Source organism: Zalophus californianus, chromosome 9, assembly GCF_009762305.2.
Source record: "Zalophus californianus isolate mZalCal1 chromosome 9, mZalCal1.pri.v2, whole genome shotgun sequence".
Taxonomy (NCBI): domain Eukaryota; kingdom Metazoa; phylum Chordata; class Mammalia; order Carnivora; family Otariidae; genus Zalophus; species Zalophus californianus.
This window is the reverse complement of record NC_045603.1, coordinates 74741546-74758024: the sequence shown is the minus strand read 5'-3', so window position 1 is coordinate 74758024 and position 16479 is coordinate 74741546. Positions and strand designations below refer to the sequence as shown.

Below are 16479 nucleotides of genomic sequence, written 5' to 3'. Positions count from 1 at the left end.
CCTCGCACTATTTGTTGAAAATTGTTTCCTCATTGACTTATTTTTGCATACTTGTCAAAAATTGATCATAAATATGAGGGTTTATTTCTGGAACCTAAATTTCATGCCACTGATTTATAGTATATTCTTATTCAGTTATCACAGTTTTTATTCTATTTTATTCTCTTAAGTTAGTTTGTGAGTAGTTTTTGTTTGCAATGTTACAATATTCTTTAGAGATTAAAAAATTATATAAAGGTGTATACATAACTTCTTCAGAGTTGTGTTTTCAGTCAACATTTTGTTACTAAAATTTATCCATGTCATAGGTAGAAATAATTTAGTGATTTCACTGCTCTGTAATATTTTGTTGTTGAATATACCATACTTCCTTTATCCAGCACCCTTTCTATAGGCATATGGGTCATTTCTTGCTTTTATGCCTCCTATTTGTACAGTGTTTCTGTGAAAATTCTTGTACCTCTCTACTAAATCCACATGAGTAAAGGTTTCTCTGGGTTATACTCAGGGGTGGAATTGCTCCATCCTGGGTATGTGGGTGTTTAATAGATATTTCCAAATATTACTCCCCTATACAAAATGTATTAGGAATCCTATTAGTCACCACCTTTTTAGAGTTGGTATTGTTAGACTTTGTGAGTTTGTCAGTTAAAAATATTGATTTGTATTTCCTTGACTAATAAGATGGAACATCTCTTTGTATGTTTATTGCCCATATGCATTTTCTCCTCCTCCTTAAAATACCTTTCATGGTTTTCATGTTTTAAATTTTAAATTAGGTTATTTAAGCTCTTATTGATTTGTAAGATTTTTTCATATAACTTGCTACTAACCCTTTGTTAATCATAAGTGTTGTAAATATCTTATTCCCAATTTGAGCTTCCTTCTCACTTTTTAAAGGTGTTTTTTGATAATGACAAATTAAGTTTTTTTAAAATTGAGGTATAATTGACATTTTATTAGTTTCAGGTGTACAACATAATGACTTGATATTTGTGAAATGATCACAACAGTAAGTCTAATTAACATCTTTCACCATACATTGTTACAGCATTTTTTGTTCTTGTTATGAGAACTTTTAAAATCTGTACTCTTGAGAACTTTCAAATATTCAATACAGTATTATTAACTATAGTTGCCATGATGTACATTACAAACCCATAACTTATTTATTTTATAAGTGGAAGTTTGTATCTTTTGCCTCTCTTCACCAATTTCACACCACAACCCCCTCCCCCAACTCCTTCTCCCCCCCCCCGCCGCCCCGCCACCTCTGGCAGCCGCCAATCTGTTCTTCGTATCTATGAGCTGAGTAGTTTTTTTTTTTTTTTTTTTAAGATTCCACACATAATGAGATCATAATAGTGTTTGTCTTTCTTGGTCTGACTTATTTCACTTCACATAATGCCCTCGAGGTCCATCCATGTTGTTACAGTAAGTGGCAAGATTTCATTCTTTTTAATGACTAATATTCCATTGCATATATAGTTCACATTTTCTTTATCCATTCATCTATTGATGGGCACTTAGGTTGTTTCCATATCTTGGCTATTGTAAATAATGCTGAAATGAACATGGAGGGGGGTGAGTGCAGATACCTTTGCAAGTTAGTGTTTTCATTTTCTTTGCATATGTTCCCAGAAGTGGAAATGCCGCATCATATGGTAGTTCTATTTTTTTTTTTTAAGATTCATTTATTTGAGAGATAGCTCACACGAATGCGGCAGTGAAGCAGGGCAGAGAATCTCAAGCAGACTCCCCCTTGAGCAGAGAGCCTGATGCGGGGCTCGATCCCATGACCCATATGATCACAACCTGAGCCAAAACCAGGTCAGATGCTCAATTGACCGAGCCACCCAGGAGCCGCTGGTAGTTCTATTTTTGATATTTGAGGAACCTCCAGACTGTTTTCCATAGTAGCTGTCCCAATTTACATTCCCACCAGTGGTGCTGGAGAGTTCCCTTTTCTCCACATCCTTGCCAACACTTGTTATTTCTTATCTTTTTGATAATAGCCATTCTAATAGTGTAAGGTGACAGCTCATTGTGGTTTTGATTTGCATTTCCCTGATGAGTAGTGATGTTGAGTATCTTTTCATGTGTCTGTTGGTTATTTTAATGTCCTTTTTGGAAAAATGTCTGTTCAGTTCCTCTGCCCAATTTTTAATTAGATTGTTCTACAGTTATTGAGTCAGAAGAGTTCTTTATATATTTTGGATATTGACCCCTTATCAGATTTCTGACTTGCAAATATTTTCTCTCATTCAGTAGGTTGCCTTTTCATTTTGTTGATGCTTTTCTTGGCTGTGCAGAAATTTTTAGTTAGTGTAGTCCCATTTATTTTTGCTTTTGTTGCCTTTGCTTTTGGTATCAAATTAAATGTAATATGATTTATTGGTCTTTTTAAAAAATGTCAAGCATATTTTTTAGCTTAAGAAACCATTTCTGTCTCTAAAATATTTATACTCTACAATAAAATTTTGAAAGTTTTTGACATTTAATGTCATTTGAAGTTGAATTTAGTATGTGGACTCATTTTTCCCTATGAATAACCATTCTTACAAGTGTAATTATTAAAAAATAGCTCCATTCTTCCCACAATCTAGTATGTCCTCTGTCACATATCTAATTTCCACATCTACTTGACATGTTTTTGCTCAATTTGTTTTGCCAATTTGTCTAACCTTGCACTATTGTCACACTGTTTTAATCACTATTACCTTCAGAATAAGCCATGATATTTTTAGAGTAAGTCTCAGCTCTTCCTCCTTCTATTTCAGCAATATGACTGTTCATAGACCTTTACTTTTCTAAACACATTTACATCAAGTTCTATTAAAATAAAAAAAACCTCATTTGGGTTCTGATTAGAGTGGCTTTGAAACTTTGAGTTGCTTATCAATTTGGAGGGAATTTATATCTTTCCATTTTTAAGACATTTCATAATTGTCTTGGGCTATTTCTAAGAAACTAGAAAGTTTTAGCCAAGTGTGCCTACCCCAAGGTCATGAAGATATACTGCTTGGTCTTTCAGAAGATTTATAGGCTTAAGACTTACAATTAGGTCCAATATGTCTGAAATTAACTTTTATGTATGATATGAAGTAGGTTTTCAAATTATTATTTTTAAACTGAATTTCCAGATGTTCCAATACCATTCTTTTCTCCTTTAAGATTCATTTAGGGTTTTTGTGTAAGGATATGGGATGTACAAAGATATATTTCCTAGAGGTGGCACTAGGCAGTAGAGAGTGACTTCTATGAGAGTCTGGAGGTTTTTAAAACAATTAGCAAGATTTATAAAACTCAGAAAAGAGGTTTCATGGCTTGAACTAGAATAGTGGCAATGGAAAAATAATTTAAAAATGAGATATGATTAGCAGGATCTTATAGGACCTAAGCTTTTTACCATGCTCTTTCTCTTCCCTTCTTTGCCCTTTTCTGTAAGGTCAAGGTCAATTTGGTATCTCCTCCCTTCTATTTAGCAACTTGATCTGCATGTACACCCAGCTTATGGCTCTTACAAATATCTATTCCATCCATAGACATTAGGCATTAATGATAGGAATGGTATTGGTGACAAAAACCAGTACCTACTATTTGCATAATGGTTTACACATTATAAAAATGACATATACATTAACTAATCAGTAGATCAAGCAGACAAAACTGATCTCAATTTATAGATGAGTAAAGTAAGAGTCAATGAAGTTTCTATATCTTTCATCTTTGTGATTTACCTACAGAGGCAAAAAAAAGCCAGTAAATTCTCCTTTGTTTCATAGCATGTTTAGTGTTGTGTTCTACTGAGAAAGCATCAGCTAATAAATTGTGCATGCAGTTTGAGGGCCAGAGACCTAGATTTGAGGCCTGGCCCCACCATCTACTTCATGACTTCGAGCTTTCATTTAACCTCTCTCAATCACAAACACCATCTTTGGGAAATGGGAGTGATAAAACTCACACGCTTTGTGGTAAGGACCAAGAAACAGCATGTGTGAAAAAAGAAAAAAAAGAAACAGCATCCATGAAAAAATTTTTAAATTGCATAAATATGAGCTTTTATATTTCATGACATGTAGAGAATAAAAGCCCAGACTTGGGGCTTAACCATTTGTTCAAAGCTGTGCTCTACCATTAAATATTATGTATATCCACTTAATTGATCTGAACCTCAATTTCTCCATTTGAAAAAGGTCATAATAATACTTCATAGGGATTTTGTATAAATTAGGGATAAGGTATGCAGTGAGCACAGTGCTTGGTGCATAGTACATGAGCTGTGTGTTTTAGGCAATATGCCCAATTTGAAACAAAACACAACAAAAATCTCTCCTTTAATTCTTCACCCTCGCTTTCAGTTATAGCTTCTGGTTGAGGTAACTCTATGGCTTTTAAGTACTGCTTCTCCGTTGTTCACTAATTTAAGTTGGTTAGATTCGTGTGCTTCAGGAGGCACCATTTACATACACTACAGTGTGATCAATACCCTCAGGAATTGTGCAATTTGGTGGCCAGTTTGTGTTTTGTGTTCTCAGTATGATTCTTACATGTTAGTTCCTTTATGTTCTGATTTGATTTCCCATCTCTGACTAAGGTGTAGCTTCCCATTTAAGATAAAATGTTCAGTCTTATTCGTTCTGAAAATTCACACTCAAAAAATTGCTCATGAAAATGCATACAAGCTAACAATTAAACTCACTAAGTGCATTCAAAGTGGGAATTGATTCTGTTCACATAATTCATAGTCATATTTGGAACTTTGGATGATTTTTTCCATTTGGAGGAAAAGTGGGTTAAAAAACCAGAAACTGTCAAGTGTCCTATTTGTGGTTACTATTCAGATTTTTGGTTTTATTCTCTGTAGAAATTAATGGATATATATTCCTATTGTATTATTTTATAAGAGTGGAGAGAATCAAAACTGTTCAAATCTTGCACACAAAGGAATTTTAAATAGCTTACCCATGAATTGGATGCTTTCAATTTGTCAGATACATTGGTGGTGACAGCCCAAATTGTCAAGATAACAACTCATGCTTTTCAAGAGATGCTAACTTTTGATTGCAGTTTGCTTTATATTTCTCATATATATTTTTTAATGTATATTTTTCATCATATATATTGTATAAGTTGCCTATATGATCATAACCTAATTATCATGCCTTCTGGTTAGCAGAATGGAGCTATGTTTAAGATGTGATCATATGAAGAATTTGTATGCATTAAAAAATGGGATAACAACCTCTAAAAATCAGTAAGGAAGAAATTTAATAGAAGAATGGGAAAAGTCTTAAACAATGAAATCCAAATTTCTAATCAATACATATGAAAAGTGATCAATAACACTAGAAAAAAAGAAATACAAATTAAAACACTGAAGAGATATCATCTTTGTCATGTTCAAATTGGCAAAGATTTGAATAATAACACTACCAAGTACTGACTAGGGTACTTAGAAACTATCCTATATTGTTAGTGGAAGTGTAAATTTTAAATCAGTGTGGATAGAAATATAAACATTTGTTGAGGAGATATTTGGAAATACTAACAAAAACAATCTTTAAAAGTAGACATTTAATTGCTTTTTTCAGAAGCAATTTGGATTTCATTTAGGTGCTGCACACTTTTTGGGTGTAGAAACTTAAGTAAGGCCAGACAGGTCAGATCACTAACTATCTTGCATTCTATCCAGATTTATTTACTTGCTTCTTCTTATAAGCTGTTTTTTTTTTTTTTAAAGTGATGATTCTAGTATAGCACATCTGGTTTATCAATGATCATGATTTCCTTTGATTCACGTGTTGTGTTGACCGCCCAAGACTAGTTGTGACACCAATGTTCCTTAAGAAAATCATTTTGAAAATCTGAAGAAAAACAGAAGCAAATGAACAAAATAACTGGTATATTCCAGCTACTGGATCATTTGCTATTTATAGGGACTTTTTGCAGATGAAAAAAACGTAGCTAACATGTGTAGGTAGTATTAACATTTGATTAATGATTGTTTCATTACTCCTTGATGGAAATAATCCAGGACGTTAAATTAAGTTTTGCAAAAAAATGGTGTGTATTAAATGAGATTTTTAAGATACATTCAGTTGCTCGTGTTAATGAATTATTGATAGATGCATCACACGGCTCTCTAATGAGCGGCAAAAACAATGACTACTAAAGTAAAACTTAGCAATGCAAAGGTCTCAAAATTAAATCTTAAAAAGGTATTTTCTTCAAAGACAAAAATAATTTATAATCACTCTATTTATTTTTCAAAATACATATGAAACCGTAAAATTATATTTCAAGTGCTTTTCAATTTTCTTTTACAAAAGTAATCATAAACTGTAGACTTCATAACAGCTTTGAGGTTTCATTGTTACATAATTCATCTGAACCTGACAAATATGTTCCCACACATTCTAAAGAAGACATTGTAAAAATACTGAAATGTATAACATCTTTTAAAGGTGGTTGCAAAACATTTGTTCTAAGTAATACAATTATATGTGGTCAAGTTTCACAAATGGCTGGTTACCATGTACAAAAACCCGAAACACGAATTTCAAAAGATTTTAAAATTTCTGCTCTATAATGCGGAAGTCAAGGATATTGATTTGAACAATGGCTACGTATTACATCACAAACCAGTTAAAAAGTCACCTTATGAACAATGACTGAAGGATACCAAAAAAGATCAAATATGATGGATCTAAATTATTCAATATCATTTGTGAATGAAAAATGTTTGTGTTTTCTGGCAGTTTAAATAATTGGCAAATATCATGGACTATTTGTTGGTTGAATCATCACATTTACAATGTGAGGCAGCTCTTTTCTATTTTGACCTCTTGATTCTTCATTCTGGAAGAAGGTCTCACTTCACTGTGTTCCATAACTTACCCATATACTGCCAATGAACCCCATCACTTCTCTCAGTTGGAAGGGTCAATAGAAAGTCAATGCAAATGACATGAACTTGGGTTGGACTCTATAAAAAACTATAAATGCAAATGTTTTGTATATTAAAGTTGGTTCACCTACTTCATTCTTATACAGTGATAGAATTTATGAAGCTATTCATACTGGGGATTACTGTCTTTTAAATGGAAAGCTTAAAGGGTCTTTTTAAGGAAAAACAATAGAACCCACAAAATGATCTATATAGAGTAGATACAGATAGTGCAAAGAGAGTAAATCATGCAATATTTATAGAGACCAATTCTGTGGCTAGCTTGTCCACAGCCTTAAGGATTATACTGTTTTTGTTGTTGTTGTTTTGGTTCACAAACTTTATTCTACAGCAAAATTATTGCCAAACATAATTCTCTGTATTGATGGTCAGACTGGGGGAAAAAAAAGTTTTGAAATAGATAACAAAAACAAAAATCCAATGCATTAACCATCCAACATTGAGACTTACTTCTCTTAATAATTTTTCATTCATTTCTATAATATGCTTTGTATGCATTAAATTGTTTTTGAGGGAACAAAAATATGAAATTGAATAATTGAAATCCACCACCCTGTACAGTAAATAGGGATTCTATGCACAGCAGATGTAAATCGCAACAAAATTTCTGAAAAAAATGACCTATTTTTACCCTTTCATAAGATCAGACATAGTTTGCTCTTTGGAGAGGGTTCTTATGACCTCTTTGGAGAGGGTTCTTATGACTTATGGAGAGGGTTATTATTGTCAGTTGGAGATGAAAACATTTCCATATAAATACTATCTGTACCTCTAGATCTATCGATAGCAAGTCATTTCCAGTGTTTCAGTGTAGATAAAAATAAAATTATTCTAATCAATTCCTCCTTGTAGGAGTGTATTTAAATCATTTCAAGCATAAAGAAGCCTATCTTGTCTCTTAAACACCTACTTATTTTTTCAGTCACCATTTCTAGTATTCAAAATGTTTGCATTCAATAAATCCTTAAACCTCACCTCAGCCCTTAATTTAGCACTTTCTTAAGTTTCTATAGCATGATATTGTCATGCCATCAAATCCAACCCTGGTTACCCACCTTCCTGATGAACAGGGTGAAACGAAAATGCCTTTTTACTTTGATAAGAAAACACTTGAACTGAATATTAATTTACTGCCACCGTTCAAATAGACATCTTTTTGGTTAACTGTTAATGGAAGATGACAAGTATTACCAATGCATCTTTTATAAAAAAATATTTATTTATTTGACACAGAGAGAGAGACAGCAGGAGAGGGAACAGAAGCAGGGGCAGAGGGAGAGGAAGAAGCAGGCTTCCCGCTGAGCAGAGAGCCCAACGCGGGGCTCGATCCCAGGACCCTGGGGTAATGACCTGAGCAGAAGGCAGACGCTTAACAAGTGAGCCACCCAGGCACCCCGCCAATGCAACTTTTATTAAATTACCATTCACGCTGATTAACATAAAACTGAGGAAATATAGGAAAAGTCTTTTAATGAAATAGAAAATTCTTACCTTAAAGAGCATCGCTAAGTAATACATTGGAAACAGAATTTCGTTTAATCAGCTTGTTTCCTATGTAAAATATAAACTCACTATTTTCTTTTAAAGAATGAGTCTTAGTAGGTTCAGATGAATCATATCCTGAGCCATGTCACTGAGGAACTATTAAAATTCTGTGTCATGGGTTTTTTTAAGCAGTATTAGAGGATTTACCTTACACTAGAAGTTAAAGGTGGTACAAAGGAGATTTCGATTTTGCATTCAAAATCTTTATTTCTATGTGCTTTAAAATCTGTGTTTAACTACCATCTAGTTATGTAGACTTTCACTTTAAATTATTTACTTTCTGTGCTTTTGCATCATCTCTTACTGGCAGCAATACATTCTTAGCCTAAAAACTATAGAAGTTTAGATCAATTAAAGTACATCAGAACAACCAGAGCTGCTTCAAGAAAAGTTGTGAAGAAAAGAGATCTCCACATTTTCTTTAGATTTAGTAGAGGTTGAATGACTTTCTTAACTCCTTATCAACTCTTTCTTTGTTTTGTTTTGTTTCAATTATCAGGTAATTAAATTATCTGGTAATAATCACAACAAAGGTGGCAAGAAATAATCAGATGGAACTGCATTCCATGAAAATATATCTACTTAGTTAACATCAAGTACTCTTTTTAAAGAGGTAAAGAAATGACCATGTGTTCAAAGTTAAGATTTTGTGTCCCTTTATTATTAATAGCCTTTGGCTCTTTTGAGAACTCATTCTGAAATAAGTTATATTCTGTTTTATGGATAGCAAAAGCTGAGAAGGGAGTGAAAGTTTGGCTTTTTCATTTTTAAAGCAATTATTAAGTTAAAGTCTTATGAGATTGATAGTTCCTTATTGAGTCTGCAAAATTTTAAAATAATAAACATTATATAAAAATAAACACAGGTGGAAATGCCAGTTAATTATCACAATCAAATAGGTTCAAATATTTGCTTTTATCTAAAACCTGAGTCAGTATTGATCAGTTGTGATCTCCCTGCAGTAACTAGAACATGCACACACTCCCCAAAACTGCATAAGAAAGTGGATGCTTGGCTCTGCATTCCCGTCTCTAGTTCCCTGGCATAGTCATAATGATATTTTTTACTGAATTGTGACTATATTAATATCATGAGTTTTTACATGTGAAACAAAATTCCAGAACGGCTAGCCTAACAAAATTAAAACTGTCAAGAAACATATTATTAAGAAACCACTGTAAAAAAAAAAAAAGCATCCATTCAGATTTTTCTGAGAAGATTGTACACTCCTCAAACATTAGCATACTTTTCATATTAAATTTCCTCATTCCCCTGATTACTTAGTGAATCGGGTAAAATACACAAATAAATAAATAAATAAAATTAAAAAACCAAAAAGAACATTAGTATTGTTACATAATGAATCAAGACTTGCTCCTTTTCCCTAGACTTAGGTTTGACAAGTCCCTGAATAGTCCCTGAAATTAGGTGTTCATTATATACCTAAACTTCGACTTTAGAATGGGTCAGTGCTCTCATCAAAATGTGTCGTCCCACACAAATTAGTGGTGGATATCTATAACATCAAAATTTATTTTAAATACTGAAATTAAAAACATTCCTTCTTCAATCACACACAGGAGGAGGATAATATAGGTTTGCATGGATGTGTCTGTGTAGAGAATGAGGGTGTGTTGTATTGAAAGTGGTAAGATTATGTCTTTATAACATAAAATATCCTCTGAAATGATCACACTTTATGGATAGGAGGGTACACCTCCCTCATGCATTGCATGAAAAAGTTGTGGTTGTTTCTCCTTCATCTCCCTCACAGGATCAACAAATATTGGGCATGATGAGCTTATTCTAGTCCCTATGAAACAGTTTTTAAAAATTACCTTAAAAACATATTCATATTTTAATCCATAATCCCCATAGTAAAGTCTCCTGTTTGGCTGGTTGTTTGTATTTTTCATCAGAAGCATTGGCTTTTTCTCCATAGGAGGCAAAGAAAAGCAAGAGTTTCTAAGAATGCATACAAAGTCCTTAAAATATGTTTTCAGATGAAAATAATTATTATGCTCAGGAAATATAGTTGCTACCTAATTGTAAGCTGCAGCTATATCTACTAATAAAACATCTGTCTGCAAAAATGTCATTTTATTAAGAGTATAACTTGTCTTCCCATTTGACAATTTTTATTTCCTAGTAAAACAAAGAATTCCAAAATGGAAATGTCATCTTCAGTCAGACTGTCTATAGCAAATGGTTCTTTTAGGCTTCATAAGGTAGATAGGTATTTTCAAACAGTTTCCTTCTATTATTTTCTGTCAGCTAATGCTATCTAGAAATACTTGCTTTTACTAGGATGATACAGGCATTCTTGAAAAATTTTAGGGAACTGTGTTTGCCTTTAAGGTGTTAAAGTGTAAAATATTTACATCTTAATTAACAGTAATGCCATCATACGAGAGATGCCACAAACAAAATTTCACAGCTTTTAAATTTTTAATATTTAGAAATAAGAAATTTTACTAAAATCAAAATTTTATAACTGCTGATAAAATTTTCTCATTCTGATGAATATGTTTTTATATTCTAAGTACAGATTTTCCTGCTCTTTTTTTGGTTGTTGTTCTTTTAACCTTCTATCTTAGGATAATCTTGAAATATGCACTATCCATAGTATATATATCTCAAAAATAAGATTGGGGTCATTCAATATGGATACCTTCTGATAGGGCCCAGAAATGAAGGAGACAATAAAAAGTTGACCTGATTTAAAAGAAAGTCCTGTCATGTAAAAACACTTGCATAGTTTTTACAACTCCTGGCCTGATCCTTGATCCTTTCATGAAAGGACTATGTGTCTTGGCCTTTAGAATTATTTTTATTTTTATTAAATGTGGAAGTTATGTTATTTATGGTATATTTATGTAATTTTCTGAAAAATAAGTCATCCCTTCTTTAGGAAAATAACCAATTCTAGTGATTAGTTTCTGATTGGGTTTAAAAGTCACCATTACTATGTACAATCTAATTGACAATGAGCACAGACATTTATTGTCCCTTTGGTGTCTGTTAGTATGTTCTGTCAGAAATAGGGATCTACATGATAGTTTCATGTCACAAAATATACATGTCAGAGTACTTGAGAACCTTACAAACACTTAAAAAATAAACAATTTCTGATTCTATTCATTAGGGATACTAATGCTACATTTGAGATAAAGAGTATTAGAATTTTTAAAGTATCAGTTAACAGTTCAACAGATGTTTGAACTAATGTAATAACATTAAGACAGTATAAAATGGTAGCCCAAATGGTTCAACCTCCATTTTCCAGATGCTAAGTATTACTTCTTAAATTTAACTCAAAATTGTTCTTTAAATTATAACATTATCTGTATGTTTTAAAGAATGAGCTTGAGAAACAAGTTCTGAGTTTAGCAGAGCCAAACCTCACTGAGGATGTAATTTGCTGAGAATGAAAGAATATATTATCAGATAAGTAACACTAATTTGCCCAAGGATTTAATGCTGTGTAAGTTAAGTTCAAAATTTCCATTAAAGTTTATATGGAACCATCTACACAACTAGAGATTAACATTGTTGTAACAAGATCAAAACCATACATACGTGACATGTGCTACTTTATACAACAGCAGCATAAACTATATTTAATTTTAGATAAATACAGATTCTTTTAAAGGAACGCATTTCTTTACTTATGCAAAGAATTGCAACTTAATGAAAACACTCTTTGTGCTAACAGGCATATGACATGAAGAATAAAATGCCTTATGCAAGTAAGGTATATTTGTATTCAAGTAAAATATATCAAGATGTCCAAAGTTAATGAACAGACAAAAAAAGTAAATGAAAAATTATATGTCAAGTTTGTTCATTATCAAGATATATTTTAAATGAGGAAATCAAACCTTCCACTCTTTTTCTGATCTGATGAGCACAGAGTCCTGGTTCCTTATTATAATGGTCTTTATTTTGGAGGCATTATGGTGTGGAAGGTGGTTTGGGTGATGGACAGGATCCTTGACTATCAAAACTGGTTGCTCGGCCAGGTAACTGAAAGACAATAATTTCATAAGGCATGATCTAGTGCAAAAAAATAATAAAGTGGGTACTTGCCGCTACCTTTTAATAGTGCATATTCACCCATGCTATGCATGTCTCTGAAGAGAAGATGGACATAATTCCCCCTACCCTCTAGAACTCACCTTCTCAGGCAGCGTGATGGGGCACAGGCGTCTCATGGAGATGTAGGCAGAGCATGATGCAACTGGCAAGCACCACAGCACTGCACACACAACTATTCATGACTGCAGACTCCTTTCACATTTGATGATAGGCTTTTAATTCTTACTGTCAAATAATTAATGGTTTGTGGTAGTGGGGGGGTGACTGCTAGGTAAGAGCAAGAAGGCTCAAGGCACAAGAGACCGCACTGCACTTGCTCTAAGGCAGGAGGTGATTTTTACAGGGGCAAATGATGAGACAAGAGGGACTGACTTTGGCTAATGGGAGCTATGAGTGTTGATGAAAAATTTCTCATGGTCCCTAAATATTATGCGTATTTAAAAAGTTCAGTTACAATGGGATAAACTTTTGACAAGGTACAAGTCACCAGATTTTCTAAATGATGCTTTAGTCTCTGTCCCACCAACTTACCTGGTTTTCAAATAATTGTTCCCTTCTCATTTTAATCCTTTCTTTGGCAATAAAACATATGATTATACACTCACCACTTTCCCAAAATGCAAAATCCAGCCAGTTCTTAGGTCTCTAGTCCATATATTCTGTTTGACCAATGAATGTAGGTGCAGGAGTTGGAAAAAAGGAGCTACTTGCTAGACAAAGTACATTTACATAGTCTTTTAGTCCCGTTTGTCCTCTGATACTCAGCTGCTAGAAAAATATCTGGGATCTTCTTCTGAGGCCCATATGTAGCTTGTTCTTCCTGTATGTCCTACAATGACTGAAAAGTGTTGACATGTCTTGAGACACAAACATATGCCTATTCCAGAGCTCCTCTTCACCAGATAAATGTATAGCTGCTTCTGTAACAGTCATAAGTAATTATAATATAATATACCACCCCTGTCTTTTCATTAGTGAAAAGTTCTTGTTCACATTATCTCTTTTCTCCTTACATAATTCCTGTGAAGTCTGTAGGGACATGCATTTCTATGTTCATTAAATATGGAGAAATCCAGCTGTAGACGGAACAAGTGATCTGCTCAGGATTAGACAGCCAGAGGAGCAAGGATTAGATCCCACATCACTTTTCAGTGTGATTCTGTGCCCGGCAAACTTTACTCTCATGTCTAGAGTCTTAGAATTAATAGTCGCTTTTCAAACTTTAATTGAAAGCAAGATGAGAAGCAGGAAAAGGATAGTGATTGTATAATAAGTAGAGTATACTTTATACTTTAGACAACACACACCGCTGACATGAAACCCAACTTTCCCAAGACTTGCTGAATACATCTATTTGTACTTCTGAAGCACTCTAGGGGAAAGTGCTGTGTGAATGGGCATTCATGTTTGTGTATGTGTGTCTTTTATGATTTACATTAAACGAAGTGAGATAAAGAGTCAGAACATTAATATATATAAACAGATATCTTATCCATGAGAATATCTCACCTCTGTTGACTGACCATGCAGTGTTCATACAGTGTTCATCCAATTTTCCCTATAATGTACTGGGTAACACAGCCAAGGTCACATTTTTGTGACTAAGCTGAAAAGAACCTGGGTCCACTGACATTTAGTTAATTAAACTGTGCTGCCTCTTTCATTTAAGCCAGTGCTTAAAGCCAGAACAAGAAGGAGAACATGAACAGATGGCAGTGCCTTCTTCACTTACTATGTGGCCATCATAACTATTCTTTTTTTTTTTTAAGCTAATTTTTTTTAAAGATTTTATTTATTTATTTGAGAGACAGAGAGCATGAGAGGGAAGAGGGTCAGAGGGAGAAGCAGACCCCCCGCTGAGCAGGGAGCCCGATGTGGGACTCGATCCCGGGACTCCGGGATCATGACCTGAGCCGAAGGCAGTCGCTTAACCAACTGAGCCACCCAGGCGCCCCATCATAACTATTCTTTTAATCGAATTGCAGAAATTCCATCATCTACCCCACGTCCTTTTGTCAACCTGCATTACTTCTCAATCAGGTCACATAAAAGACTTTGTGACTCTTCAAGAGTCTCCAGCAATCATCTTTGGGAAAGAAAGTCATTCCATCTAGCAACATTCGGTGTATCAGGTAGACTGACCACTAACTTAAAGGTTAAAAATCCTGACAGAAACTGGTGTTGATACCTCTGGTTAATATAACTATTAATAGTAGTTATAATCAGAGCTAACATTATGTCAAACTCCATGCTAAGCACTTAAAATTTGGCATTTTATTTAGTTTTACTCTTTGAGTTTGCTACTATTACAAACTAACAGCAGAAGTGTACAGAGGTTACAGGAACTTGCCCAAAGATCTCCAAATGTAGTCACACAGCAGAGCCAGGCTTTGAACCTGGGCAAGCTGATGTCTCGATATTTTAAAAATCTGTGAGCACTTTTACTTACTGCCCAGAGTATTGGGAGATATACCTGTCCCTTTACATAGAGGAGTTGTATTAGAAGATAGTACTTCTATTTAGGGATTCTAGGAAAGTTTAGGTGAGGTGGCTGTTTTCACAAAAGAGAAGCAGCAAAATTCAGTTTCCAGTTAGTAATGAATTTACTTGACTGCTCTATCACTCATCGATACAAGTTTTCAGGCTATACAAAGAAAATGACAGACTTGCAATTTTTATGAGCTTACTGTCCAAAGGAATATCAAACCCAGAAAATTTAGTGGTTTCTAAAATCCTACAAGGCACACAGAACTTTGAATACTGGGATGAAAGAGTATGTGGGATGGAAGTAAGAGCAATGTTTAAAAAAAATAGGTGAATATATAAAATGACAGATGAATGTTAGCAGATAAATAATATACAAGGCATAAGAGATAAAAAAAAAAAGAGAGTAGATGCCCGGGAACCACAGCATACCTCCAGCAAGGGGTGCCAATGTGTTATTGGTTTTCGGTGATAGGCCAGCATCTCATTCCAATGGTCTCGCCCAAGACCTTCAGCGTCCAGGCCTGTTCTACACACTCCTATGACCTCATTGTGTCCTACCCTACGATTTGGAGAATATTACACTTTCATTCCAACATTCAAAGATAAATGGAGTTTCACACAGCTTAGCAGAATTTTAAACGTGATTTAAACACTAGATTTTATGATAGGTTCCAAATGATCCTGCAGGTTAAACTACTGTAGGTCAAATTAAAAATCTTAAGTAAACAAAATTTCCTACACAGGATCTCAATTCAAATATGAATTTGTAAAAGGAGCACACACAAACCATTTTAGTTCTCTGTAACTTGAGCACATTTTACAAAAAAACTGAATGAGAAATGCCGGCTGCTCCTTACCTATATTGTTGAGTTTCCTTTTTAGCAGCACTACTATTAACTTTAAGTGATATAAATCACATCTTGTTTTTTTCCACAAGGCTTAGTGTTTTATAATGATGCTTAGGTTTCTTACCAAGAGCTCAATACCCACTTCTTGTATAAATGACCGTATTCAATTGACTCTATGTGACATATCAGCATATGTCACTACTTGTACTACAGTTAAACAGGGTAGGGCTATCTTCAGTACTATGGATTTGATTTATTACTGCACAGCACCAGAGCATACTGCACAACATTGCTATTTTTTATTCCTGTCCTGTTTTCACAGCAACAAATCAAAATAACAATGATACTTAATAATTTTGAGAGCTTATTATGTGCCAGACACTGTCATAAGTAATGTAAATGTACTGAATCACTTAATTCTCACACCATGACCATCAGTATCATTATCATCACCTCATTTTACGGCTAAAGAAACTAAACACCCAGAAGTTAAGGGACCCACCTCTACACAGTAAGAGGCAGAGGCAGGAT

General features: G+C 33.9%; 1 protein-coding gene across 2 annotated transcripts in view; it reads right to left on the bottom strand.

Moving 5' to 3' along the window:
• Positions 1-6309: 6309 nt before the first annotated feature.
• SYT10 (synaptotagmin 10) overlaps positions 6310-16479 on the bottom strand; it is a 67580-nt gene continuing 57410 nt past the window's right edge. Inside the window, exons 6-7 of one of the 2 annotated variants that reach the window (XM_027595641.2) lie at positions 15530-15659; positions 6310-12541 (exon numbers count right to left, since the gene is read on the bottom strand). In XM_027595641.2, coding sequence (XP_027451442.1) covers positions 12470-12541; positions 15530-15659 — 202 coding nt within the window. In that variant the 3' untranslated portion in view covers positions 6310-12469. Of the gene's footprint in view, positions 12542-13320; positions 13534-15529; positions 15660-16479 lie in introns of those variants that run through there. The other variant, XM_027595639.1, reaches the window with a different exon arrangement.